This window comes from Bos indicus x Bos taurus, chromosome 5 (genome assembly GCF_003369695.1).
Source record: "Bos indicus x Bos taurus breed Angus x Brahman F1 hybrid chromosome 5, Bos_hybrid_MaternalHap_v2.0, whole genome shotgun sequence".
In the NCBI taxonomy this organism is placed as follows: Eukaryota; Metazoa; Chordata; class Mammalia; order Artiodactyla; family Bovidae; genus Bos; species Bos indicus x Bos taurus.
The window spans coordinates 52,045,163-52,071,813 of NC_040080.1; the positions used below are offsets into that span (position 1 = coordinate 52,045,163).

At 47.1% G+C, this 26,651-nt stretch overlaps 1 protein-coding gene across 2 annotated transcripts in view; it reads right to left on the minus strand.

The window, feature by feature from the left end:
* Positions 1 to 26,651, minus strand: part of CHST11 (carbohydrate sulfotransferase 11) — a 266,692-nt gene that overhangs the window by 116,828 nt on the left and 123,213 nt on the right. For both annotated transcript variants that reach the window (XM_027541920.1, XM_027541921.1), the window contains exon 2: positions 24,677 to 24,762. In XM_027541920.1, the coding sequence (XP_027397721.1) occupies positions 24,677 to 24,762 (86 nt within the window). The remainder of the gene's footprint in view (positions 1 to 24,676; positions 24,763 to 26,651) is intronic.

Below are 26,651 nucleotides of genomic sequence, written 5' to 3' on the forward strand. Positions count from 1 at the left end.
ATCATCTGCCTGCTCATTGGCATGCGGTGAAAAATGAGGGATGGCCTCCGCCTGACAAAGTCGATGATAAAGAAGAGTTTCCCAGGGCCCCCCAGAACCGCATGCATTGCAACACCACCTCCCCTTCCCGCCCTCCCTGGGAGGACCACAGCCAGGGCCTGCATTTCCTGGCTTTGAGGGACCGGAGGTGGCGGGGGTGGGAATCTCCTTAATGTCCACAAGTGGCTTCAGTGTTCTGGGAAACCAGCAGGTATTTGTAGGCTCCCTGGGTGTTGTCTGCAGAGCACCATCACCAGCCCAGGTTGGGATGCAGGTGAAAGCAACTGAGGACCTAGAGTCGTTTCAAATAAGAATCCAACAAACTTGAAAAGGATTTAACACTGACACCTGACCCAACTGATAAGTCAGACCTAGGGAACCAGATTAACAGACTAGAGAACCAATCACCTGGAGTGGTATCCAGAAGTTTCCCCTTTCCTGCCCTGAAAGGAATCCTGACAGCTTGTCAATTTCTGAAGTTCCACAGTTAGAGAATATTTTCTTTGATGTGAATCTCTAGGACTCGAATTGCCCAATGGTAATTTCTTACACCAGACTCCTTCTCAAATCTAGTACTTCTCCCTCACTTCAGCTTAGCATTTCCCTTGTACAGAATTCAATCTGAGCTGGCTGTAAGCAGTTCTCAGAAGCAACTTGGGGGTAGGGACTGGGTTGTTTAAAATTCAAACCTTCTACACTGAGCACACAGACACAGTGGGCACCTGCTAAATAAACAGAGGGCCCACTTCTGGGCCTTTGCTCATGCTGTGCCTTCCTTTCTAAAGTCATCTGCCCTCCCTCTCTCAGACCATCAACCCCAGATCTGTCTGTCCAGCGTTTCAGGCACACAGTATGTTCCTGGGACAGATAAAAGAATCCTGGCCTGGGCCCAGGAGTCCTCATTAGCTCACAGACAGCATTTTCTTCCCCACACTGCTCACTGTGGGTACCTCCAGGATCAGGCTTTGCCTCATGGTCTGATGCATGATACAATGATCTGTCTTCCCTAGGCTCCTCAAGTGAAAGCTTGGTGCTGGATTCATCTTAAAATCCATCCTGAGCAGAGCATAAGACAAGAATTCACATGCAAGTGACTTAATAAGGGATGCTCCTAGGAAAGTAGAGGGAACTGGAGGGGCCAGCTTTGCAGGTATGTTACCTGTGAAGTCACACAAGACCTGCCAATCACAAGGGTCTCATGCTGGATGTACCACTCTGCTATCACCACCTTGAGATCCTAAATTTTTAATAATATTTTAACAAGGGGACTTGCAAATTACATCACTGGTCTTGGGAGTAGGATGTTCATTGCTGTTCAGTTGCTAAGTTGTGTCTGACTCTTTACAACCCCATGGGCTGCAGCATAAAAGGCCTCTCTGTCCCTCACCATCTCCTGGCGTTTGCCCAAGTTCATGCCCGTTGAATCGGTTATGCTATCCAACCATCTCATCCTCTGTCGAAGAAGCCCAGCAAGGATGTACTTTCAGGCTTAATGCCAGTCTTAACCTGGATCCCATGGAAAGCTTGAGAGTGTAACTTCACTTTTCTGATTTTGTCCCAACATGAGGTGATGGAGCCGGGCTAAGGGCTGCCCAGGAAGAGGCTGATTCTGGACTGTTCTCCATCTCTGTGTATGGGAGGAAGCAACTCCAGGAACCCACATGCAGCCTCAGAAGCAAGTCGCAGGTGCAGCCATTGGAAACAAAGCACGTAGAAGCTGGGGGATGGGTGCCCGGAAACCATAAGGGGATGCAAGGGGGCCTGGGCAGAGAGCCAACAGTGTCCACCACCATCAATAGAACTTGAGTTGTATTATCAGATGTAAAGCACACGATCTAAAGAAGAGTGAATGACTTGCCCTGGGTGACCCGACTGAAAGGGATTTCAATGAAGCCACTTCCTTCCGAAGACAGGAGCTGCATCATCTTTCTCCCCCTGCCAGCCACTATGCATAAATATGCCACCGTGAACTTGCTTCATTGACTCACCTCGCTGCGTCTGCCCACATTTGGTTAACAGCATCCCAGACGGAGCAACAAATCAATGCTTAACACGACCCAGCAAAATGCATGCATCACAGAGCAGGTTTCCACATCGGCCTCCTGCCAGCCACATCGCACAATCCCGCTTCATGTAACGGAGAGTCTCACCAGGGTGACGGGGGACCCTGATGTTTAAACTGAACCAAGTGGGATCTTGTTTTAGGAGAAAGCCTTCCTTTAGGTCAGACCTAAATTTGGGAGTGCAGCTGCTTACAAAAGTTGCCCAAACATCCAGTGATGTTCATTTCTTCATATTTGGGATGTCTGTCTTAACTAAAACTCCTGATGTGAGGGATTTTAATCTTTCTGGAGAGATAGAATTCCTTTTTGCCTTGAGAGGAGATGTTTTAATAAAAGGAACTAAAATCGGGGATGCATGTACCCACGTATATCTAATTTGCTTCAGTAACTTGATAAAGCTTTCCATCTCCTTCACCCATGTCTGCCCTGTGGGGTGGAAGCTGTCAACCCTTTCAACATGGCCAACTGACCAAGCTTGTTGACAGTCTCCAGACTCTTCCTTCCTTCCCCCAAGCCTGGCTTCTCAGGTTTCATTTTCCAGCCAGTTGGTGGGTTGTGTTTCTAAACTTAGATCCCACTGGCTTGGTTGAGGATTAGCAGCGTCTTTATGGTTGTAACAACTAACATTGACTGAATACTCACCACCTGCCAGGAACTGTTTTAAGCATTTAATATAAATTAGCTCATTTAACCTTCACAACAAACCCTGTGAATTGGGTACTGCTATTATTCTTATAGATAAGGCAACAGTGGCACAGAGAGGTTAAGCAACTTACTCAAGGCCACACAGCTAGAGCAGGAGTCAGAATTCTAATGTGTATACCTGCCCTGTATAATCCTCTCCCCTTGACTGTAGAAAGGACCTGGGAATATGATATCAATTCTGCGATTATGTTACATTATAAGGCAAAGGGATTTTGCAGATGTTCAGGTGTGCAAATCTAAATGGAAATGATCCTGGATGGGCCTGATCTCATCAGGGAAGCATTCTAAAGAGGGCTTAGATTTCTGTCTAAACTCAGCAAGACTCTCCTGCTGGTCTGGAAAACCCAAGCTGCTGTGATTTCTACAGCTAAGAGAAACTGGATTCTGCCAATAACCACGAGAGTTTGGACATGGATCCAAGCCTCCCATGGCCCATTGCCCTGGCCCACACTAGGCTGCAACCTGGTAAGACCCTGAGCACAGAGGACCCAGCCAACGCTGCCCAGACTCCTGAACCATGGAAACTGGGATAATAAATGTATGGGCTGTAAACCACTACCTTTGTGGTAATCTGTCACACAGCAACAGAAAAATACAGCTAGCAAGAGGCAAGGCTCGGATACAAAATGGGACAGCCCAAGTCTAGGGTTCTCACCTTAGCCACTTATCCTTGTGCCACTCCAGATCTGGGATTTGAGGTGGATAGAAAAAGGGTTACTGGGTAGACTGATTGGAAGACCCAAGTCTTATTAAGCTTGAGGAGCCCCATCCTCACCACATCTACCCAGTACCCACCATGTTTCAGGAACTACACTAGCCAGAAAGCAGGCACAGAGGCAGCCAGCAGGGACCTTAGCATCCAACAGGGAAGATGGCACATAAAAAACAAAAGTAAAATAAACTAATCACAAAGGTGGCTAGGATGGTAAAGAATCTGCCTGCAATGTAGGAGACCTGGGTTCAATCCCTGGTTGAGGAAGATCCCCTGGAGAAGGGAATGGCAACCCACTCCAGTATTCTTGCCTGGAGAATTCCATGGACAGAGGAGCCTGGTGGGCTACAGTCCATGGGGTTCCAAAGAGTCAGACACAACTGAGTGATTAACATACACACAATAGATAAAGGGCTTAAAAGAGAAATAAAGAAGCTAAGGGCACATATAACAGGTCCTAGAAGGCAATGCATTGGAGAGGGAAATGGCAACCCACTCCAATGTTCTTGCCTGGAGAATCCCAGGGATGGCAGAGCCTGGTGGGCTGCCATCTATGGGGTCGCACAGAGTCAGACACGACTGAAGCGACTTAGCAGCAGCAGTAGCAGGGCTGAGCAGGAATCAACCAAGTAGAGGTGAGGAGAGCAGAAAGCTTTCTAGGCAATGGGGACAGCATGTGCAAAGGCCCAGTGGCAGGAAAAAAAGCACATACAGCCGAGGAACTGAACCAGGTCCTATAGGGCAGGAAGGGAAAGAAGGGCCAGGCATGAGACTGAAGAGGGAGAGAGGGGCCAACTCAACTGAAACGATGCTACTCACAACAGCTGGTGCTGATTCTCTTCCATCAGAGGAATTCAACACCACGTTACCCTCGGTAACAGAAACTCACTTCACTGAGCACCAGTAGCCCAAAGTCAAATTACTGCTTTCTGAGAAGGAAAACGGAAATGCTTCCAAACTCAGCAAGCTTGGAGAGGCTCACATTGTGACCCTGGCAGCTGGAAACAAATCTTTTGCCCTTTGTCTTTTCTTGAATGCAAAAAACCGAACTCTAAAGAGATAGTCTGGGCACATGTGGTCAGTGGGCTCTGTGAGGTGAGGGGCCACCTGTCAGCACTTGTCAACTGAAGGTAAGGCCCCCAAAGGAAATGCAGGAGAAATGGGACATTTGGGATTAAGCAAGATAAAGACCGTCTCCTCTCTCCTGACTTCAGGCTTAATGCTGGGGCCCTGATACACACTGCTTCCAGTCCTCTGAGTCATCATAATGGGAGTGGCATGTGTCCTGGGACTTGTAAGAGCCTTGGCAGATGGAGACAGAGCACTGTGCCAGGCAGCAGTGAAAGGGCACCAGTTAACTTCTCATGGCTGTCACTTGCCACCTGTGTGACCTAAGGTGAATTTGTTAACCTCTTTGAGCCTTGGCATCATCATCTGTCAAATGGAGTTTCTACACTATAGGGTTGAGATGATTCAAATAACGTGTGTGAAGTGCCAGAAGAGTGCCTAGTACACAGTGAATGTGCAAGGAACATTAGTAATCTGCTTTATTGACTACGCCAAAGCCTTTGACTGTGTGGATCACAATAAACTGTGGAAAATTCTGAAAGAGATGGGAATACCAGACCACCTGACCTGCCTCTTGAGAAACGTGTATGCAGGTCAGGAAGCAACTGTTAGAACTGGACGTGGAACAACAGACTGGTTCCAAATAGGAAATGGAGTACGTCAAGGCTGTATATTGTCACCCTGCTTATTTAAATTATATGCAGAGTACATCATGAGAAACGCTGGACTGGAAGAAGCACAAGCTGCCGGGAGAAATATCAATAACCTCAGATATGCAGATGACACCACCCTTATGGCAGAAACTGAAGAGGAACTAAAAAGCCTCTTGATGAAAGTGAAAGTGGAGAGTGAAAAAGTTGGCTTAAAGCTCAACATTCAGAAAATGAAGATCATGGCATCTGGTCCCATCACTTCATGGGAAATAGATGGGGAAACAGTGGAAACAGTGTCAGACTTTATTTTTGGGGGCTCCAAAATCACTGCAGATGGTGACTGCAGCCATGAAATTAAAAGACGCTTACTCCTTGGAAGGAAAGTTATGACCAACCTAGATAGCATATTCAAAAGCAGAGATATTACCTTGCCAACAAAGGTCCGTCTAATCAAGGCTATGGTTTTTCCAGTGGTCATGTATGGATGTGAGAGTTGGACTGTGAAGAAAGCTGAGCACTGAAGAATTGATGCTTTTGAACTGTGGTGTTGGAGGAGACTCTTGAGAGTCCCTTGGACTGCAAGGAGATCCAACCTGTCCATCCTAAGGGAGATCAGTCCTGGGTGTTCATTGGAAGGACTGATGCTGAAGCTGAAACTCCAGTACTTTGGCCACCTCATGCGAAAAGTTGACTCATTGGAAAAGACCCTGATGCTGGGAGGGATTGGGGGCAGGAGGAGAAGGGGACGACAGAGGATGAGATGGCTGGATGGCATCACCGACTCGATGGACATGAGTCTCAGTGAACTCCGGGAGTTGGTGATGGACAGGGAGGCCTGGCGTGCTGCGATTCACGGGGTCGCAAAGAGTCGGACACGCCTGAGCGACTGAACTGAACTGAACTGCACTGCACTGCACTGAACACTGCTGTTACCACTGCCAGTGCTACACCATCAGCACCACCACATCATCCTTAGCCCTACCAAGTATAGAGCTGGTGTTATGAATAAGAAAACAACCCTTCATCTTCCACAATCCCAAAATGGAGTTAAAGAAACCTTAAATACCCAAGAAGGAGAGATTTAGAAGTCCCCCCCACCCAAATACTGGGAGTGTTCCACTCTGGTTGGCCATGGCCGTGCAAAGATTTCCTCAAGTCCCAAGGCTAAGGAACACATTTGTGTCCACCTCACCAGTGCTCTGAACTGGATTCACGTAATAATCTGTCTGGTGCCTTAATAGGTCTGACTCCAGAGAGAGGACAGGGTGATGTTCTGGCTAGAACATTCCAGGCCTTGTGGCAGTCATAGTTTGATGTGGATGAATAAATAGGCGTCTCATTTATTTTTTTCAAATCCCATGAAAAAACAGCCCATTCCTTGGGGAATCCCCACAGAAACGCTGCCTTTACATCCACCGACACATTTTGACCACTCTTTGGGGGGCTGCCCAGTGCAGAAATGGCAATTAAGAAAAACATAAAGCATCTGACTGTGCTTCCCTAATGTACAGAACCCCTTCACGTGCATTATTTAATTCGCTCTGCCCCAATCCTATAAAGTATTACACTTCTTGTTTCTCAGGGGTTCGGTGAATGCCGCTTTTAAGGTTAACATGAATAGACAAAAGTTCTGGCCTTTTAAAGAGAAGCTGTTAGTGACATAATTGTAAGAGGGAGTGTTGGTTAGAATGAATTGTACAGAAGGTTTTATGAGGTTTTGAAAAAAATTTTTTCTTATTAAATAACTATAAAACCTCACCAAAATAGCTCGAACTAGCTTGGGAGAAGGCCAGTCATAATTAGTGGAAAAGCCTGAAATGCAGAATATTTTTTTTTTAAATGTACTTTTAATACATGAAGTCCACATAGTAAAAGGAACCCACAATAGTAAAGTGCCTGTGTCTTTCACAAACAAACAAGACTCCTTGAATAGGCTGGTGTCCTGAAGAAAGGGGGAAGGGTACCATTGGGTGAGCCTGGAGGGGCCAGGTCCATGCACTGGGTCTCCATTCCTACATTTGAAAAGAAAAAATCACCAAGGGAAAGGACTGGATCACCTCCAGGTACCTCCCTGCTCTGCACCACTCATCTTTGCTAATTATGTTCACACAATTAATGTGCTTCATGAATCCCACTTCACGGGGAACTTGCAGGAAACGTTACACATTTCAAACGAGCAAGTTCAAATTAATGAGCTCGCACTGTCTTCCAGGCAGATTTGGAGATGAAAATGAAAATAGAGAAAGAAATGAGATCCTATTAGTGCTCATGCTAACACAGAATAGCAGCTTCAATGAGGCTGACCTCCTCTCCTAGGGCATCTGTTTTACGGAAGCCTTAGAGACAGAGTTCAGTTATTTTGCCTTTTTTTTCTTTTTTTTTTTTTTTTAAGAAAAAAAGCTTGAGTGAGTTGCCCATTTGTCTAACAATGGAAAGTAAAAAGCTGACTGCTAAGGTCTTCAAAGAACGCAAGACAGACACCCCCATGGGGAAGGATGTATGCTGTCGGAAATTCACCCCATTTTCTGGAACACTGGGGCACCTCCAACTTCTCTTCCCAGGAAAAGATTATTCCAGTGTAGCTGCTCAATGACAAGGTTAGGCCTTCTAAATGCAAAAGCAAGGTTTGATTCTTTACTGAATGTAATATACGGAATCGTGTCCTCCCCAAATTCATATATTGAGGGCCTAACCATCCAGCTCCCCAGTGTGACTGTAATTGGAGACAGGGCTTTCAAGGAAATGTGCTCAGTGGCTCTGTCGGATCCAACTCTCTGTGTCCCCATGGACTGTAGCCCGCCAGGCTCCTCTGTTCACAGGATTCTCCAGGCAATACTGGAGTGGGTTGCCATTTCCTATTCCCATTTTAAGGACATAATTAATTTAAATCAGGTAAGGGTGAGGCCCTAATCCAACAGGACTGATGACCTTAGAAGAAGACACACCAGAGATTTGAAAAGACCGTATGGCAAGTAGGTGGCTATCTGCATGGCAGGAAGAGGGACCTCACCAGACACCAAACTTGCCTGCACCTTAACGCTGGACTTCTAGCCTCCAGAACTGAGAAATGAGTATCTGTTGTTTAAGTCTCCCAGTCTGAGGTGTCTTGTTATGGCTGTCCAAGCAGACCAACACACCTGGTGAAAGTAGGAACAGAACCAGCTAGAATTGAGCGCCTGCTGCTGTCAGGCACTGTGCTGGCGGTTTAGACACATTCTCCCATTTAATCCTCCCACCCTACAATACGGGCAGGTACTATTATCATCTTCATTTTACACAAATTGTTGGTTTATTAATTTGCTCATTCATTCCCTCCCGCCTTCATTCACTTATTTGACAATCATGGGGCCAGCACCAGTCATTCATTCATTCAACAAACACATCCCAAGCATTCTTCAAACTTTCTATAGAGCAAACTGCTTTGATCCCAAGAAGGCTTATTAAGAGCACCAAAGGCACTGTCCACGTGGCCCGAATGTGACTCTAAGACCACACGCACTGTGTCTTGAGTGATCAGAGTGTCTGACTCTTTACATCTCTGTCTTCTTTGCTGCAATAGCCATTTAATACCTATTGTTTGAACCATCTCCCTTCTTTTACTTCTCCCGCCAATTATGCACTGACCCCTTTTCAAACCTCAGAATTGAGGTCTGCACATATTTGCTCTGACAATTCTCATAGTATCAAGGCCAAAATCGAGTGCATCTGAATGAGATGCATAATTGCTCAGCACAATGGGTTTATTCACTAACCATCCTCCAGTTCCCACTTGGCAATTCATTTACCACCCATCTTCCCCGATAAAGGCCCCAGGTTTCCCTTCTCCAGTCTGAGACATTGAGCCCAAGCATTGTGTTTCTCCAGAGCCCCCATTCATCACGGTCATTTTGCTCATTTGCAATTTCCAGAATGGAGATCAATTCAGGTTAGACTGAAAGCATTGCTGCTTGAGAAATTTCTCATAGCGGGAAAGGGAAGCTTTGAGAGGCTGGTACTCCTCTCATATCCCCGAAGAAAATGAACGTAATTGAAATTAAATAGCACTTTCCTAATTTCATCATGCAATTACAGACAGGAGAGCCGGTTGGCCAGCACCTAACGTTTTCTACCAAATATACATGCATGCTTCATCCACCATTGGCGACCTGGACCATGACTGCACATCAGCAACAAAATGCTAATAACCAAATTAGGTTCAGTTCTCTACAGTTTACAAACGCTCTCACCATCTCACCATCTCTTGAGAGGAGCACTGTGATTCCTATTTTTAGAAGTAAAGGACCTGAGTCCTGGGAGTCTGCATGTCTTGCCCAAGAATGCCCTTGTAGGGTGGAGAGGCTGGGACTTGAACCTGAGGCTTCTGGCTCTCAGCACTGTCTAAAGCAGAGGTTGCCTCTTGACCAAATCTAGCCATGTCCACTCATTTATATATACTGTTGACAGCTGCTTTCAGACTACAGCAGCAGAGTTGAGTCATTGTGCTGTGCTGTGCTAAGTCACTTCAGTCGTGGCAGACTCTTTGCAATCCCATGGACTGTAGCCCACCAGGCTCCTCTGTCTATGGGATTCTCCAGGCAAGAATACTGGAGTGGGTTGCCATGCCCTCCTCTGAGTCATTATAACAGACATCTAAAGTTCTGTCTTAGAAAATGCTTGTGGACCTCTGGTCTAGAGCTTAAGGCACCAACTTAAGGCATCGGTGGGCTTCACTCGTGGCTCAGTGGTAAAGAATCTACCTGCCAGTGTAGGATACACAAGAGCCACCGTTCAATCCCCAGGTCTGGAAAATCCCCTAGAGAAGGAAATGCCAACCCACTCCAGTATTCTTGCCTGGAAAATTCCAAGGACAGAGGAGCCAGGTGGGCTACCATCCATGGGTTCACAAAGAGTTGGACACAAATGAGCACTCACACAGAGTTAGAGAGCCACACACTTCACCTCTGAGTCCAGCTTGGCTTTTATTTCCCAATCAGATCCTTTCCCTGGAGAATCCCATGGACAGAGGAGCCTGGCGGGCCACCGTCCATAGGGTCTCAAAGAGCTGGACACGACTGAAGCAACTGAGCTTGCTTGCTCGTTTGCTTGCTTAAGATGCCCCTCAACTGGTGGCAGCGGTCTGCAGGGCTCCCCAGGACCCCACTGTATAAAACTTGAGGTCAGAAGCACCATCATCTCCCAAAGTTTGCACTGGATTTAGGCATTGCTATTTATCAAGTTCAATTTGAGCAACTAATAAGATAAGCAGGGGGTTCTTAGGCTCAAGAAAGACAGTACCTCGGACATTAATCAGATAGCCAAAGGCAGCAATTTGCCATGGGCTGCTTTTAACCAGGCTTTCCCTCTTCAAGATGCTAATCACTCCTTCCCCTCTGATTGAGTTACACCCCCAAATTATAGTTGAGCCTCATTCTCCTGGCTCCTGATCCTTATTTCAACATGATCTAAGTCTGAATCTCAATAGTTTTTTTTTCATTTTCCCAATAAAAAAAAAAAAGAAAATCACCATCCTATATGTTGTTCTCTGATAAGACAACAGTGAACAAACCAACCCGCAGAAGCAGCTCATTTTGTCACTTTCTCAAGGAAAATGACACTACTCTGCATGAATAACAAAAACAGCAATAATAATACAGTTTAAAAAAACTGCAGTTCTTCTAGATACTCATTAAAAAAAGGGCTTGGCAAATTATCTCTTTTGTACCAAACACTCAGGTCAGTTCTGAAGAAAGTGATGAATCAGCCTGTTTGTTGACCTTGGTTAAAGCCATCTTGGAAGAGAAGGCGATTGATTAACATGAGCGATTGATTAACATGAGGCCTGGAGATTACATGTGCATTTCTATTTCTCATTCAACCCTTTCCCTTATAACCATGAATAACTGGATTATCAGCTGCCTCTGAACTCCCCTGGTGTCTGCCAATTCCTTTCAAAAGTTACATTTCTTTTCAGGCACCAGCTCGTCTATCCTGTAAAATGAAGAAAACCTACTGAGAGCCAAGGCCCTCAGCTGAGATTAACAATCGTGAATGAGAGTGACCCAGGGCAGCACATGGGAAGAAGTGGGGGTACCATTTGTGAGCCAGTCTATGTGGTGACAAAGTACCATGGAGGTACAGGTCCCAAGACAGCCTCCTCATTTCTGAAGGTCAAGCTAGCATGCAAAACTTCCCCATAAAATGAGATGAAATTTACAAGAGGCTCCAGCAGTTCTAGAATGAAGGGTCTTCAGGAATAACAGTTACAGAATTACACAGCAGCTGTGCTGAGGGGACAGTTGGACGAGCTGAGGATGAGCTAAGGGATTGGCTTGTTCTGATTCAAATGTGTCCCTCTGAAAGATGATAAGTACCCCCCTGATAATGGGTTTCCAGGTTGTCCTTGAAAAAAAGTGGAACTCAGAATGTATCGTCTGGGTTGTGAAAACCAAGGGCATATTTAATTCTTTACTCTTAGTGATCAGGGGGTTTTGGGGTGAGTGAACCCTTTCCTATAATCTCCTCTGCCAGCTACTGCTGTGGTCCATGCCAGACTGTGGAACCAACACTGACCCAACAGAAGCCCAGTGGATTTACCACTTGGTATGGTAAACCCTTCCCCAACATGGGCAGCCCCTACCCTGGCCTTACCAAGCTGCCTGGCTGCCTTCACCAGGAAGGCTCTGTGCTTCCTGCTAATTAGGAAAGAGACCTGGAATCATCCTGATTACTGTTTGAACACAGATTTTTGGTTGGGGTTCTGGCAAAAGGAGAAAAGATGACGAACAAGTGGTGTCTCCAGTAAGTTCATAACACAGACCCAGGGGGACTAATGAAAACAGGCCCCTCCTGTTTTCATTCAACAGAAGAATGAACTGAGGGGACAATTACAGGCGGTTACCGTGCCTAACCAGGGCAGACTCAAAGCAAGCAATCTTCCAATTCTTGGGTACCTCCTTCCTATTTCCTGACAAAGTGAGGTCAGGAACAGCCCAAACCATGAAGAGAATAAACTCAAACTGCGGCCACCCAAGGAAGCCCAGCTCAGTTCCTCACCCTGATAATCCCCTTTATCCCAGGGGCACAGCACCCATGAAGGATGAAGCTATCTTTCAAAGGCATCACAAGGCCTTTGGTTCCCTGGTCCCTATTCAAAGCCACACTTCTTTCTCCCTGTGCTTAGTCACTCAGTCGTGTCTGACTCTTTGCAACCCCATAGACTATAGCCTGCCAGGCTCCTCTGTTCATGGGGATTCTCCAGGCAAGAATACTGGAATGGGTTGCCATACCCTCCTCCAAGGGATCTTCCCAACCCAGGGATCGAACCCAGGTCTCCTGCATTGCAGGCGGATTCTTCACCATCTGAGCCACCAAGGAAGCCCTCTTTTCCCTGAGTTCAAACAATTAATAAACATTTAATATATCCAAAGAATCCAAAAGGCTGCCCATCCATCTAACCTGCCACAGAATGCCAGTTCCCTGCCTCTGACAAGAACCCCATGCAACATCCACTTTCTAAGTTTTCAGAAAGGCAGAGCAAGCCAGGCTCCAGGAAAGGTAAGGATACTTTCTTGGTCTCCATCACCAAAACCCATGCAAACTCTGTGCCACCCGTCCTTGGTTGTCAAATGCAGAGACAGCTGCTCCTTCTGGGAGCCCGCAGAGAGCAAGCTGTTGTCTCAGGAGCCCTCTCCAGTTATCACCGGTGTAGACCACCTGGGACCCTGGAAGGATGCAGGTTTCCATCCTGCAGACTGGGGTCGAGGCCAAGTTCTGCATTTCTAACAAGCTCCCAGGTGATTCCCAGGCTGCTGGTCTCCAGAACTGTCTCTGAGTTAGGAAAAACCCAGAGCAAGTGGTGCTCAAACTGTAGCTGCACCCTGGGATCAACTGGGAGCTTTGAAAAAAGCAGCAGCTTCCCCAAAATTCTGATTTAGGGGTTGAAAGTGAGGGTGTTTTAAATTTCCTTTTTTGATTCTGAAGGGCAGCCAAAACAGCTCTAGAAGATGGAGTTCCCTTTAAACAAGTGGAAGATGAGCTGGCTACATGGAGCCCTGCCTTCCCAGTGATCTAGACTTCAACTTTCTCACCTGTCCCCAGGATCATTTCCTCCTTCCTGGCTTTTGTTCCTGAATGATAGTCATAGCAAATAGCAAACAGCAAACACCTCTGCCGGCCTCATTCTGTGGGTTCACACAATCCTCAGAAGAACCCCATGAGGTCAGGGCTAGTATGATTATCTTCATTTTACAGGTGAGGAAACTGAGGACAGAGATGTAAGAAGCTGCCCCAAGCCACACAGCTGGCACGGGAGTCCCAGCTGGTCCTAAGGCATGTGCTCTTAACCACTGCTAAAGCCTCAGACATTCCCCCTTTTTCTCTCAGAACTTTCCCCCAAACACTGGGACAGGATGTGAGACCTGGATCCAAGCAAGCAGTGAGCTGGCAGGCCCTCCACAGCCAAGCCCTGCCCTGGCAAGACGCCGCTACAGCTGTGGACCTATCTGCGGGTACCCCGTAGGGCACAGGCTGGAGAGGAACACATGGGCAGGTGGTTTCTCCAACAGTCCAAACGACAGCCAGAGCTCTATGCTGGCCATTTTGTGGCTTTAAACCCCTGATGGAAGACAAAGGGAAGGAAACATTGCACCAGGCCGTTTCAGGCAGCAGGAGAGTCTGCCTGGGCGTCCCACCCCTGGGGCATGTTCCAGAAAGACCAGCTTCCTTCCAGAGCGGCTCTGCACCTGCCAAGACTGAGGCAGGGCCAACCTGGCAGCATCCCCCGGACTGGTCATGCAGATACCGAACAGCAGAGTATCAGCTGGAGACACTGGAGCTGCAGACTTCTCTAGTCAGGAACGACAGTGAAATTGGTTTTCTCACATCCCTGGGCTGCCGGTCCTCACCAGAGGGGTGTCGATGCGGTGCACCCCAGGAAAGACAGAGCTCCAGTGGCTCACGTGTCAGGGCATCCTCTCTCCGTGGCTGGTGTTTGTTCAGGGGAGGCTGAAACCACACACCCTCTGTGTGCCACCACTTCTGTGCCTGTGCTCAATCGGGGTGACAAAGGCCACGCATATACACATGCACACAGGACTGCACACACTCACACGTACATGGGCCTCCTCTAACTTTCTGGTCCCTCTCTAAGCTCCTCCAGCTTTATACACTGAATTCAAATAGAACTTCTTTTTGTGATGGTCAGTTTACTGGCCTGACTCACCCATTAGACTATAAACTAAGAGAGGACAAGGGCTTCCTTTTCTTAAATGCCCGAGCATCTAGCACAGGGCTATGCACACAGCACGTGTCATGGATTGCACTGCACACACCCCTACCCCCATCCATGTATTGAGATCCTAACACGGATACCTCAGAATGCAACCTTATTTGGAAAGCAGGTCGCTGTAGATGTAATTAGCTAGGACAAAGTCCTAGTAGAGTAGGTGGGTCCGCATCCAATACATTTGGAGTCCTTATTAAAAAAGAGAGGTTTGGACACAGGCACACACACAGGGAGAACATTGTGTGAAAATGAAGGCAGAGACTGGGGTGATGCTTCTATAAAGAAAAGCCAGGGATCGGCAAGAACCTGCTAGAAGTCAGGTAAGGAGCAGGGACCAGATTCCTCCCTAGGCTCTCAGAGAAACCAACTCAGCCAACACCTCAATCTCGGACTTGCAGCCTCCAGAACTGGGAGGAAATAAATTTCCATGCCGACAAAGGTCCACAAAGTTAAAGCTATCGTTGTTCCAGTAGTCATGTACGAATGTGAGAGCTGGACCATGAAGAAGGCTGAGTGCCAAAGAGTTGATGCTTTCGAACAGTGGTGCTGGAGAAGACTTTTGAGAGTCCCTTGGACACAAAGGAGATCCAACCAGTCAATTCGAAAAGAAGTCAACCCTGAATATTCACTGAAAGGACTGATACTGAAGCTGAAGCTCCAATACTTTGGTCACCTGATGCAAAGAGCCAACTTACTGGAAAAGAGCCTGATGCTGGGAAAGATTGAGGGCAAGAGGAGAAGGGGGCAACAGAGGACGAGATGGTTGGATGGCATCATCAACTCAATGGACACGAGTTTGAGCAAACTCCAGGAGGTAGTGAAGGGCAGGGAAACCTGGCATGCTGCGAAGTCCATGGGGTCGCGAAGAGTTGGACATGACTGAGTGACGAACAACAACAGGCATCAGCCTGGAGTGCAGATCCCCTCTTCAGACCACGGGACCTACCGGGTCCCAGCAAATCTTTGGGCTTAACGGTCAGCTGCGTCAGTGCCTCCAGAGGCACAAAGCCCTGGTCACCTCCTCAGCGTGATCTGTACACACCAGGCTTGCTCACAGCCCAGGACAAGCAATTCACTCAGTGCCAAGCACCTACTGAGCTCCTTTTCTGTGGCTGGCTGGAGTAGCCTCCAGCTACCAAGATGAATGATCAGCCCCTGCTCTCAAGAGGCTCAAAGTCTAGTGAGATCATTTCAAACACATGAGGTAAGTGTCACGAATGATACAGGGAGAGTGAGGAAAGTGCAGCATTTCATAGACCTGCATTGTCCAGTATGGCAGTCACCAGCCAGATATGGCCACTAAGCATGTGATGCATAACCAACCCAAAGTGAGATGTGCTGTGTCAAATACACATGAGACTTCAAAAAGTCCATACAAAAACAAGAGCGTAAAATATCTTAATATTTTTATTGATTGAAGGTAACAATGATCATATATTGGTTATACTGGATTAAATAAAATGTTATTAAAATGAATTTAGCCTGGTTTTCATTCTACTTTTCAAAATGTGACTGCTAGAAAATTTCAAATAACATATACAAATCATATTATGTTGTAAGCAGGCAGTACCGTTCTAGGACATTTAACCTGAGTTTGAAGGGAGAAAAATCAGGGAATCTTCTTCCTGGAGAAGATTTCATCTAATATAAATGTTTAAAAAACAGCACTGATTGAGCAGCTTGCCATGTGCCCAGAATTTGCAGTATAAATTCTAATTTAATTCTTAATAACTGAATAGTTGGTATTTTACTCCTACTTTATAAACAAGGTCTCCAGGGCTTGAAAAAGTTTAGCTATTTGCCCCAGAATTCACAGTAATTAGTGCTGGAGGCAGGGTGTAAACTCTGCTCCCCACAAGACCCACAGGCCAACTTGGCCAGCAAGAGGGAAGCAGGATGCGGAGGAGGCTGACGCCCACCCCACCCCCATCCCACTCCCATGTCTTTCTTACAGAGAATTTAAGAACAAGCCAGGGCTTTGTCTCAGTTCTATCCATCTCAACAAGGTTAAAATCCAGTTGACTGTGAAGCTCCTTGAATTGTATAGTTTACAGAAAAATCAAATTATGTAGAGGCCTCTTATAATTGAGGGCAATTTAGGAAATAACTTTCCAAAAATGACAGCTTTTACAGCTGTGTTACCATTTGGAAATTGCTGAGGTCGTTCTGTCACTTGAAAGCCTTCCTCTCGTTGAAATCTACCAGACTATATCCACACAGCCTGATACAGAAGGACCCCATTAGAGAGCTCAGCTACCAAGATTTGAATATATTGGGTCAAATTAGGCTTCCAGAAACAGAACAACTGCCTATAAAAACAGCCTGAGTGAAATGTGAACCAATCATGAAATCAATGGCCTCGCATTAACATGGGCCAGAGATGGTCTTACTTTATAACGACTATCACTGACACACTTACCTACGTGCTGGAGGTAAAACAGACACAAGCAACCACAGGAGACCTTTAAAACTTAACAGCTGAATTTGCCCATTTTCCAGGATGTGGGTTGAATGTACACATGCACACACACACTCCATCCAGAGGTACTCATGGCCTTAAAAATCAGCACAGCAAGCTTCCCAACAACTGAGTCTACCAGACACATAATATCAATCAAAATTTTTAGGTAGTGCTCATGATGAATAGCTAGTAGCTTTCAGGCAAGAGGAAATCATCTATCTTATTATTATTCAACACAAGTCCAAGTATGCATCTGCCAAACATCTGAGCCTACAGGACAGGGACCAAGCATGATCCCAGACCCCCTAAGAAAAGTCCCAGGTTACCTAACTAACCCAGATCACTAATGACTAGCGAAGATCACCCACTCTGCTCTGGGCATGTCCTAGGTGCTTTTTATACACGATGTTATTGATAAACCTCAAAAACCTGCAACTCTGGTATCACACTCCTATTTTACAGATAAGGAAATCAAGGGCTCGAAGAGGTTAAGTAACTGCCCCAGGTCATACACCTGGGCTGGGATCCTCCCCTTTCTTCCAGCATCCAGTCATCTCCGCCAACCCAAATTGTGTCTGACACCAGATCCCCCAGCTGTTCCGGCTGGATTGGAAATCTGACCAGGGACAGCTTCTCTGGTTCAAGAATAAAGAAGCCGCTGGTCATAGTGAAAAAGGCAACCTGCTGCCCCTGGTTTCTGCAGCGGGCTCTGCTCATCCATTGTGATTTGCAATGAATAATGAAGCATGCTCCCAAGTGCTGTGTGTAAGATCAAGTTGATGTAATATTTCATCTTTGCCGGCCAGCTGCCATTCTGCTGGGCTGACAGTAAGTAATATCTTTGAATAAGGAGACGATCCACAACTAAATCAATTAAGTAGACAGCTGTTGGGTCAAAGCAAGATAATTAGATGGACTCGTCATTTACCAGGTGGTTGGTAATGAAAGGATTAATTGACCAGAGTTGGGGACTGTCCAATATCTGCTCTCTTGCCTTCCCCAGTGGATACGGCCATTCAGTATCTTTCTTCCCGAAGAATGATTTTCAAGGAAGACAGCCCTTTCATGCTCATTTGTGAGACTGAAGCTGATCCTTCAGAAGCGCCCACCTGATGTCTGGCTTGGAACCACTCTGGGGTTCTCCTTTTTATGGGATCAAGAGCCAAGTAGCTCAAGTGTCCTTTACATGGGGACCTGCCCAATTCACTGCCCAAGGGCTCAACTTCTTAGGTTTGTTCACATAATGAGTCTCCAAAGCTCAGGGCATCAACCAACCTCCCATGGAGCACAGGAAGGAATGTGGTCACCTCGTATTGGTGAATGAGGCTGAGTGCAAATAGGTAACATGGTCCTTCATATAGAAAGACCATAGAAAAGACAGGGAGCAACCTCAGTACACATGGGCTTCCCTTGTGGCTCAGCTGATAAGGAATCCGCCTGCAAGGGAAACCTGGGTTTGATTCCTGGGTCAGGAAGATCCCCTGTAGAAAGGAAATGCTACCCATTCCAGTATTCTGGCCTGGAGAATTCCATGGACTGTACGGCGTCGCAAAGAGTCAGACACAACTGTGCTAATTTCACCCTACTTCACTTTAGTGCACATGCTCTGAGCTCCTTTTCATGTAACAGGTGATGTAAGAGCCAAAGAATCAAAGATTTTATTTTTTAGTTTTATTTTTTATCCATGCTGCACAGCATGTGGGATCTTAGTTCCCCAACCAGGAATCAAACCTACACCCCTGCCTTAGACTTCCAGTGACATCCCCTTGAAGGTTTGAAAACTGGAGGGGTCCTTCCAGAATCTCCAACCCAGTGCTTCGGAACTCAGGCTGCCCATCAGAACCAACTAGGGAACAATGGTTCCACCCCAGCCCTGTTCCGGACCAACCAAACCAAAAAAAAAAAAAATCAGAATCCCTGGGGATCTGGGCACTGGTGATTTTTCAAAGCTCACGAATGCAGGAGGTGTGGGGAAGCATGGGTACAATTCAACCCCTTCGTGCTACAGAGGAGGAGACTGCAGTCAGGAGGGGCCAGACCTCCTAAAAGAAGTTAACAAGCAGCTGAGCCAGAAGCAGAAGCTGCTTTGTAAGTTGCAGACCATCTCTGGGGGTCTCTAGGGACCACTAACCCCTCTGGAGGGTGAACAAGCCTTATGAAGCTGGTACCAACCTGCCCCTCTTCCGTATCCTCTCCAGTCAGCTTCCAACATGCTCTTTCACGCCTGCTACAAACCCCTCACCATTCTCTGAACGTGCCATGAACTGTCCCACCTGTATGCCCCACTCCTGCTGTTTCATCTCTCTGTAATGTCAGTCCCTCTGCTCTGTCCAATGAAGACTGGTACATCTTCAGAAGCCTGGCTCAAAAGCTGCTTCCTCTAGAAAGCTTCCCATTGTGCCCTGCCCCTCAAAGGGTTAACTGCTCACTCCTGATCCTCCCATAAACTTGCAAGACACTTCCAGTTTCATCGCACAGCACTTCTCATGTTCTGTTACCTACATGCCTCTCTTCCCCATGTCTTTTCCCTCTGTTTATCTGATAAACATCTGTAAACGAAATAAACCTTGGCAAGCCTTGCTCAGAAAACTATTTAGGTTGGAGCTGGTAGAGTTTCCCACCTTCCCTTGGACGACTCAAGCTTTTTTCAATCTAAAACTTAATCAAAGACCCCGACTTCCAAATGTCACCAAGCTGTACTATCCTATAGCAGAGTTCTTGGGGAAGCAGAAGGAAGGGACTCCCACTTAGCCTGGCTCCAGCCAGGAAAGAAAGACTGCTCCAAATATCATGTTCCATGAGAAAAAACAAATCTGCAATTGTTTATTGGACATCTACCGTGCATTCCATGAACCTTGGCCCCTGCCTTCAGGAATTCTGCAACTATCCTGAGCTCAGCTTCAGTCACCATGAAACAGAACCTCAAGAAAGCATTTTTCCACCCGGGAAAGATAATGGGATAGAAGTTCTTCCTCCCACTTTCTCTCCAGGTCAGGTGGACCCAGCACAACCATTAAGGAGCTATGGGATCTTGGCAAATTGCTTAGCAGTTCTGAGCCTCAGCTAACTTATCTGAAGGATGGAGTTATAGATAACCTTCCTTCTAGGACTGTTGTGAAGATTCCATGAGATACGTGTGGAAAGTTACTGACTGTCACTGAACAGTAACTTTCTTCCTCCTTTCCCTTCCTCCTTCCCTTCTCTCCCTCTCTCTATCCTTCTTCTTGGACCCCATCTTATGGAGAAGTAAATATATTTTAACACATAGAAGACTGCACCAATAAAGGTCCAATTGTTTACATTATTATTATTACAATAAAATATTGACTGGTCAAAATATTGTATTTTCTGGTCCCCAGGGGCCCCTAGGAAGGTCTGCAGGCTACTGGCGCATGCATGGAGGCCTCCTGGACTTAGAAGTTCCTGGTCAGCCCCTGGACTGAGCATCTGTCTTCTCGGAACATAGTAATCACAGAGCAAGTGCAAACGCTAAAGAAAGAAGCAGGCAGGGCAGGGCTGAACCACATGAGTGATGCCGGGAAGACTTCAGGGAACCCACGAGAGGACCGGGAGGTGGGTGAGGCAAGACAGGCTGTCCCACCCCTTGCTGGCATTTTTGGGGCAATTATGCCCTATTAATGGCTGACAGCAGAGCTCTGCCCTGCTGTCTGGGTTGAGCGGGGTGGCCCGCACATGTGCTCGGCCCGCAAATATGCAGTTGGCAACTCTTGAACTTTCGGTGACTTGACGCCAGCTGATATGATCAGCAATTACGCTTTATTTTGGGGCCAGGAAGACAGCGGAGAACCAGGAAAATTATAAGACATCAGAGTACAGTTTTTCTAAGAATATCACCTACAAACTTTTTTTCCACCCACTGTTGTTTTAATGGTTAGGGGTGTGCGAGGCACTAAAATAAGAAAACCTTGGACACTAAAAGCAGATTATAGCCAATTTTCCTAAGGGAGCTTTTAAGATTTTTGTCCAGTAAAAATCTGGATGTGATTTTTTTTTTTTTTTTTTTTTCTTTTTTGGATGGGGTAATTCTTGCCAAGAGAACTTTGCTGGCAGCAGTGAATACAGCACAGAGATAAATGGATTTGTTGCTTGTCCTGGATTTGAATTTTTACTCTGCTTCTTACAAGCTGTGTGACAACTTCCTTGGCCTCAGCTGTCCCGTACGTAAAATGGGGGTGTACCATCTGCTTTAGGGCTTGACACAAACATTCCATGAGAAGTTTATGAGCATCCTTGGGTCCGGAAGATCCCCTGCAGGAGGCCACAGCAACCCACTCCAGTACTCTTGCCTGGAGAATCCCACACACAGAAGAGCCTGATGGGCTGCAGTCCACAGGGTCTCAGAGAGTCAGACAGGACTAAGGCAACTTAGCATGCATGCACGCAGAGAGCATTTGGCCTACATTCCCAGTACCTGGTAACTAGGATGGCTCTACTTGCCATAATGTTGGTTTCCTTACTGTCTAAAATATACAGTTCCTGTTTTCACCATCATATATCAAACCCAAACAACCAGTCAGCATAAAAAGGGGAAATGGCATCTCAGGGAGCAGTTTGGTTTCTAGCAATTACAGTGTTTGTCATCTGCCTCTGTGATAACATCGATCCAGACTTAGCAGCTTCCAGAGCTCGGCTGGTTGGGGAACACGAGAAACCAAAACCAAGCCCCACTGGGTGCAGCGTTTGTGAATGTCTTATGGACACAAAGCCAGACTTGGCTCCACAGGAGCTCCTGCTCCCTTCTCTTCTCTGAACTCTCCAGCCCACAGCCATCCCAAAGATCACGAAGACAGTTTCTCGGAGAAGCGCCACCAACAGAACGTGTGTGGGAAGAGAACATAATTGCAGCTTGTAAAGGAAACCAGCCTAAGAAAAAACATTCCGGGACAACATCCCGAGGAAATGCGGAGATCTTCCTGCAGGGACATTTTCCTGGTTACCAGCAAAAGGGGACAGACAGCTTGCCCACAACATTCTTGATGGAGGCTGGTGACTCACCCACCTACTCCCCCCCAAACAGCTCCCAGAGACGCCTCCCCAGCCCTATCTTCCCTCCCAGGTCCTAGGCTTCTAAGTGAGCATCTCATCCAACGCTGCCAAATGGAAGAGATGGAACGTTCTCTCTTCTTTGATTGGTTAACAAATAGAACAAGCAGGGTCTCCCTCACCAGGTAACCCACTCAAGTCAACCTTGGAATAACAAGGAGAAGCAGACACAGAAGGCTAACCACACGAGCCCTGCTCAGCCTTTTGTGCCCAGTGCCTGGCACTGTGCTACATATAGTGGGCATTCACAACAGCGGATGAAGAAATGAAAGAGTAAATGAATGAATGACTCTGGGAAGGAGCAAACTCCATAGGAGGCATTGAGCAAGGCACATCTTCTCATGGAAGCCTGCAAGGCAGGAATTGTTAACACCATGTTATAAAGGAGGGAGGCAATCTCAGATGGGTTAAGTGTCTTGCCCACACTCACATAGCTGGTACATGAAGAAAACAAACTTTGAACCCAGGTCTGACCCTTGAGTCAAGGCTTCCAATAGTGAAGCCATTCTCACAATCATGATAATGATGAACCTTGCTTACCCTGCCCCTGACACATCAGAATTATTTTATCCTCCCAACACTCCAGAGAGATGGGAAAGCTGACCCTAAAGAGAACTCATCAAGTATTCAAGGTTGCACAACCAGCTGTGAGTGAAGGAGGAATTTAAACCTGGACTTTCACTCTTTCAATCAGACACTCAGGGGGCACCCACTACAGGCCAGGGTTGGGGACGCAATGATGACTGGTGCCGACACAGTCCATAGACTACCTGTCCAGAGAAATATCTACTTCAGAAATAGCATCTCCCATGACACCATCTGCTGCTCATAAAATTTGCTCAGGAAAGCAGGAGCCCTTCAGCAGTCTTGTTTCAAAAGAGAAAATAATCTGAGAACAGAGGAGGTCAACTGAAAGAGACAGGTATGGTTTGCGTCTTGATAACACATGTTTTCAACATGGCTTACTGCAAGAGGGGTGCTGAGCTTGGTGGCTCAGAAGGTAAAGAATCTGCCTGCAATGCAGGAGACCCAGGTTCGATCCCTGGGTCAGAAAGATCCCTTGGAGAAGGGAATGGCAATGCACTCCAGTATTCTTGCCTGGAGAAGTCCATGGACAGAGGAGCCTGGTGGGCTATGGTCCTTGGGATCACAGAGAGTTGGGCATGACTGAGCGACTAACACTTAGCCTTTCACCAACCAGAAATCCTTTTTATCGAAGTCCCTTCCTAGGACCAATATGTGAACAGGTGGGAGACTGGCCTATAGTAATCAGATTATCGGGACACCAAACAAAACCCAAATCAAGATAACCAACAAGGACCTACCGTATAGCATAAGGAACTATACTCAGTATCTTGTAATAACCTATAGTGGAAGAGAGCATTTTTTTAAAAAAAGTATTCATATATATACATATATATATAACTGATTCACTTTGCTGCACACCTGAAACTAACACAACATTGTAAATCAACTGTACTTCAATAACCATTTTTTAAAAAGGCCAATTCCCTGCTGAGTTACCAGAAAGCCCAGTAAAGGAGACATCAGGCAATCTGAGTTTGCAATGACCTGGTTAATCTGGCCCCACCACACTGAGTTCCAAAGTGATGGGGCTGAAAGAGGGGTGTGAATTAACATGGTTAGGCCACTCATTTTGCTCAAACTCAAGAGTCCACTTTTCCAAAGGGTGAAAGACAAGAAAGAGATGTGGAATCAGAAAGTTCTCAGGCTCATCCCTTGGCAAGACTTCCAGGAATTCAGCACTTCTAGGGAAGCAAAGAGTTTCTTCCTCTGCAAGCACCTTGGTCCACAGAAATGCTAACTTAAGAATTTGATACAAAATCATTCTCAGAGATTATAGCCAAAGCAGTACATTTCCCCCTCTTTCCCACCAGATATCAAAGGTCAGCTAATGGGTCACTAGTTGTTCATTCATCAGTTCTTGGCATCACAAGCTAACTAATGTTCTCCCAAAAGGGCCAGCCTTGGAGTCTTCTCATCAAGACCCACACACACCAACGCTGCCATCACCATGGCAACGAGGCCTCCTCCCTTTGCTCCTAGCTTTCCATGGAGGGCACTGTGTCTTGGTTGGAGCTTATTTTGCTCAGAGAGGAACTCTTCATAATCAAGTTCAACTTACCATGACAGTCACTTGGCAAAAAGTCTCCCCACACAAGGGTCTTGTCAGACTAGCGCAGTGAGATGCACCTCTTGGGTGCATCATTGGGCTCTAATAATCGGACGTGAGATCTGGGTGGTGAGTTCATCCCCCACGTGGGCCTTCTTTGGGGACATCCACAGGGAGACTGCACAGCCTGGCGGGCTCTGCAATTTCAGAGCCCCTTGCTGGCACCTGCAGCTATGTGGTTCTCAGGGACCCCAAACCTGAGCAGGTTCAAAGCTCAGTCCAGCACTCCACCAAGCCGTTCCTCTCATTCGAAATACCTCTTGCTAGAATCGCAGAGCCACTCTATAGAGAAAGGGTGACCGAGAAGCAACCAGCTGAAGGTAAAAACCCAGGCAGTGGAAAGAAATTTCAAATCCCCAAAGACCAGAATTTTGGAGTTTTTCAATCCCCCTGCCTTCCCCAAAAACTGACACATGGACTCTGAGTGGAGAAGCAAAGAAGTTTCCAGGGCTTACCTGGGTAGGGTTGTAGAGCTCCTGCAGGGGGCTTCGGGACCCCTTCCGGCAACAGATGTCCACACCAAAGGGGTTCCTCCGCATGACTGAGGAGAGAAAGCGAAGGCTCATCAGAAATAGGCAACAAACATTTGCTGTCTGACGAAGAAAAAGGCACAGAGGGAAGAAGAAACAGGTGGGAAAGGAAGAGAGAGAACCAGCTTCTGGCTGAGCTAGTCCTTTGCCCGGTGCCACGGGGCCCCCTGGGTCTCCCCCAGCTTGCAGGCGTGTCCACACCATGTAATTCTCACGTGTCAGGAAATCTTCTTTTGATTTTTTTCCCCCAATCATTTCACAAAAACAGGCAGTGGGTCGGCTGCGGCCCCCGGGCCGCCATTTGTTGACCCCCTACCCTGGTGTTGGTGGGACAAGCCCCAAACACACCCTCTGCGCCCTGGAGCCCTTGCTGGGGAGGAGGCAGGTCCCGTGGGCAAGGGTCCATACATAAAAGCCATTAGAATTTGATTAAGCAGTCGGTCCGGGGAAACACTGGTTCTTTGTTCTTCCACGGTTGCCTCGAGAAGCGGGGAAAAATCCACGTTGTGTTTTTCTTTAATTTATTACTTCATTTTTCATTTCCACCCCAAACGAGGTAAACTGTTAAATGCATGCAGGTTGCCCTCAGCACACAATGACATAGCAACACTTCGGAGGAGGAAAAACAGCTGTAAAACTTGTAAAATTCTGCCCACCCCATGCAAGATTAAACTCTCCCCGTGGCGGCAGACAGTCGCCCCAAGACCAATGGCTATGAGACCGCCACAGAGCAAAACCCCACCGTGGAACCCATTAAAAGTCAGCTTTTATGGGGGGCAGTATTATTTAATTGGTTTATTTTTCTAATACAAGGCCTTTAAAATGCTTTGACCGTGTGGGGCCTGCGACGTGGGCCCTTTCCCAAGGCCGGCCGCCCTCAGGGCCTCCTCCAGGCCTGCCCACGACTTCCCTGGGCGCCCCGTGAACCAGCTATGGCACTCCAGGCCACAAAAGCCAAGGGGCCTGGTGTGCTTTTTATGGGGTTGACAACAATCCTGCCATTTATGGAGGGTGCCTCATGTGTTGGGCACTTGGGTTCCATATAATCCTTCACACAGTGAAGGAAGGACCTTAACCTCTCTGAGCCGCCCTTAACCTCAGGAATTTGACCAAGGCGGAGGCCATGTGGGCAGAGAGCTGCCAAGCTGAGACTCAAACCTCATTACTGGGCTCCTTCATACCCAAATGATAGCACGTGGGTGTATTTATCCTGTGTGTCTAATACCTCAGAGGAGGTCAAGGGAACAGCACACGCAGAGGGTAGCAGCTAACATTTAGAGGGCCGTGAAAGTGCGCCAAGCAGCGCACACATGTAGGCCACAGCACGACCCTAGGGGGTGGGCTACACTACTGTCCCCACTTCACAGATGGGAACACTGAGGCACAGCAAGGCCAGGGAGCCCGCCCAGGTCTCACGACTGGGAAGAGGCGAAGAAAGGATTCCAACACGTGCAGCCCATGCCCTCAACTGCCATGCCGGACCAACATCAAGTGTCAAGTCCACCGCGCATCTCAACAGTTCCTGCTGGCCCCAGACCAGGATGGCTGGCCACCTCTAGGACAGGTGATTTAGAATGTAACCCAGTGTTACAGGAGCCATCAAAATGATGTGACAGGACAGAAAAACTATTAACAGTTATTATCTGTATTCATTTTCTTACTCAACAAATTTTTATTAAACACCTTGGATATGCCAGACATCAGGTATAGGGGGCAGAGACCCCCTCCATTGTATTCATGCTGTTTCTCTGGTGCTTGGCGCCCAGTAGGCACTCAAAGAGGTTCATGAATGATGTAGGATTCAAGGCTTCCTTTACACCCAGCAGACATTGTTTCCTGCTAGGTAGAAAGGAAACTGCCATTGGCAACAGGCTGCTGTTATTTTTTTCCTTTGAAAATG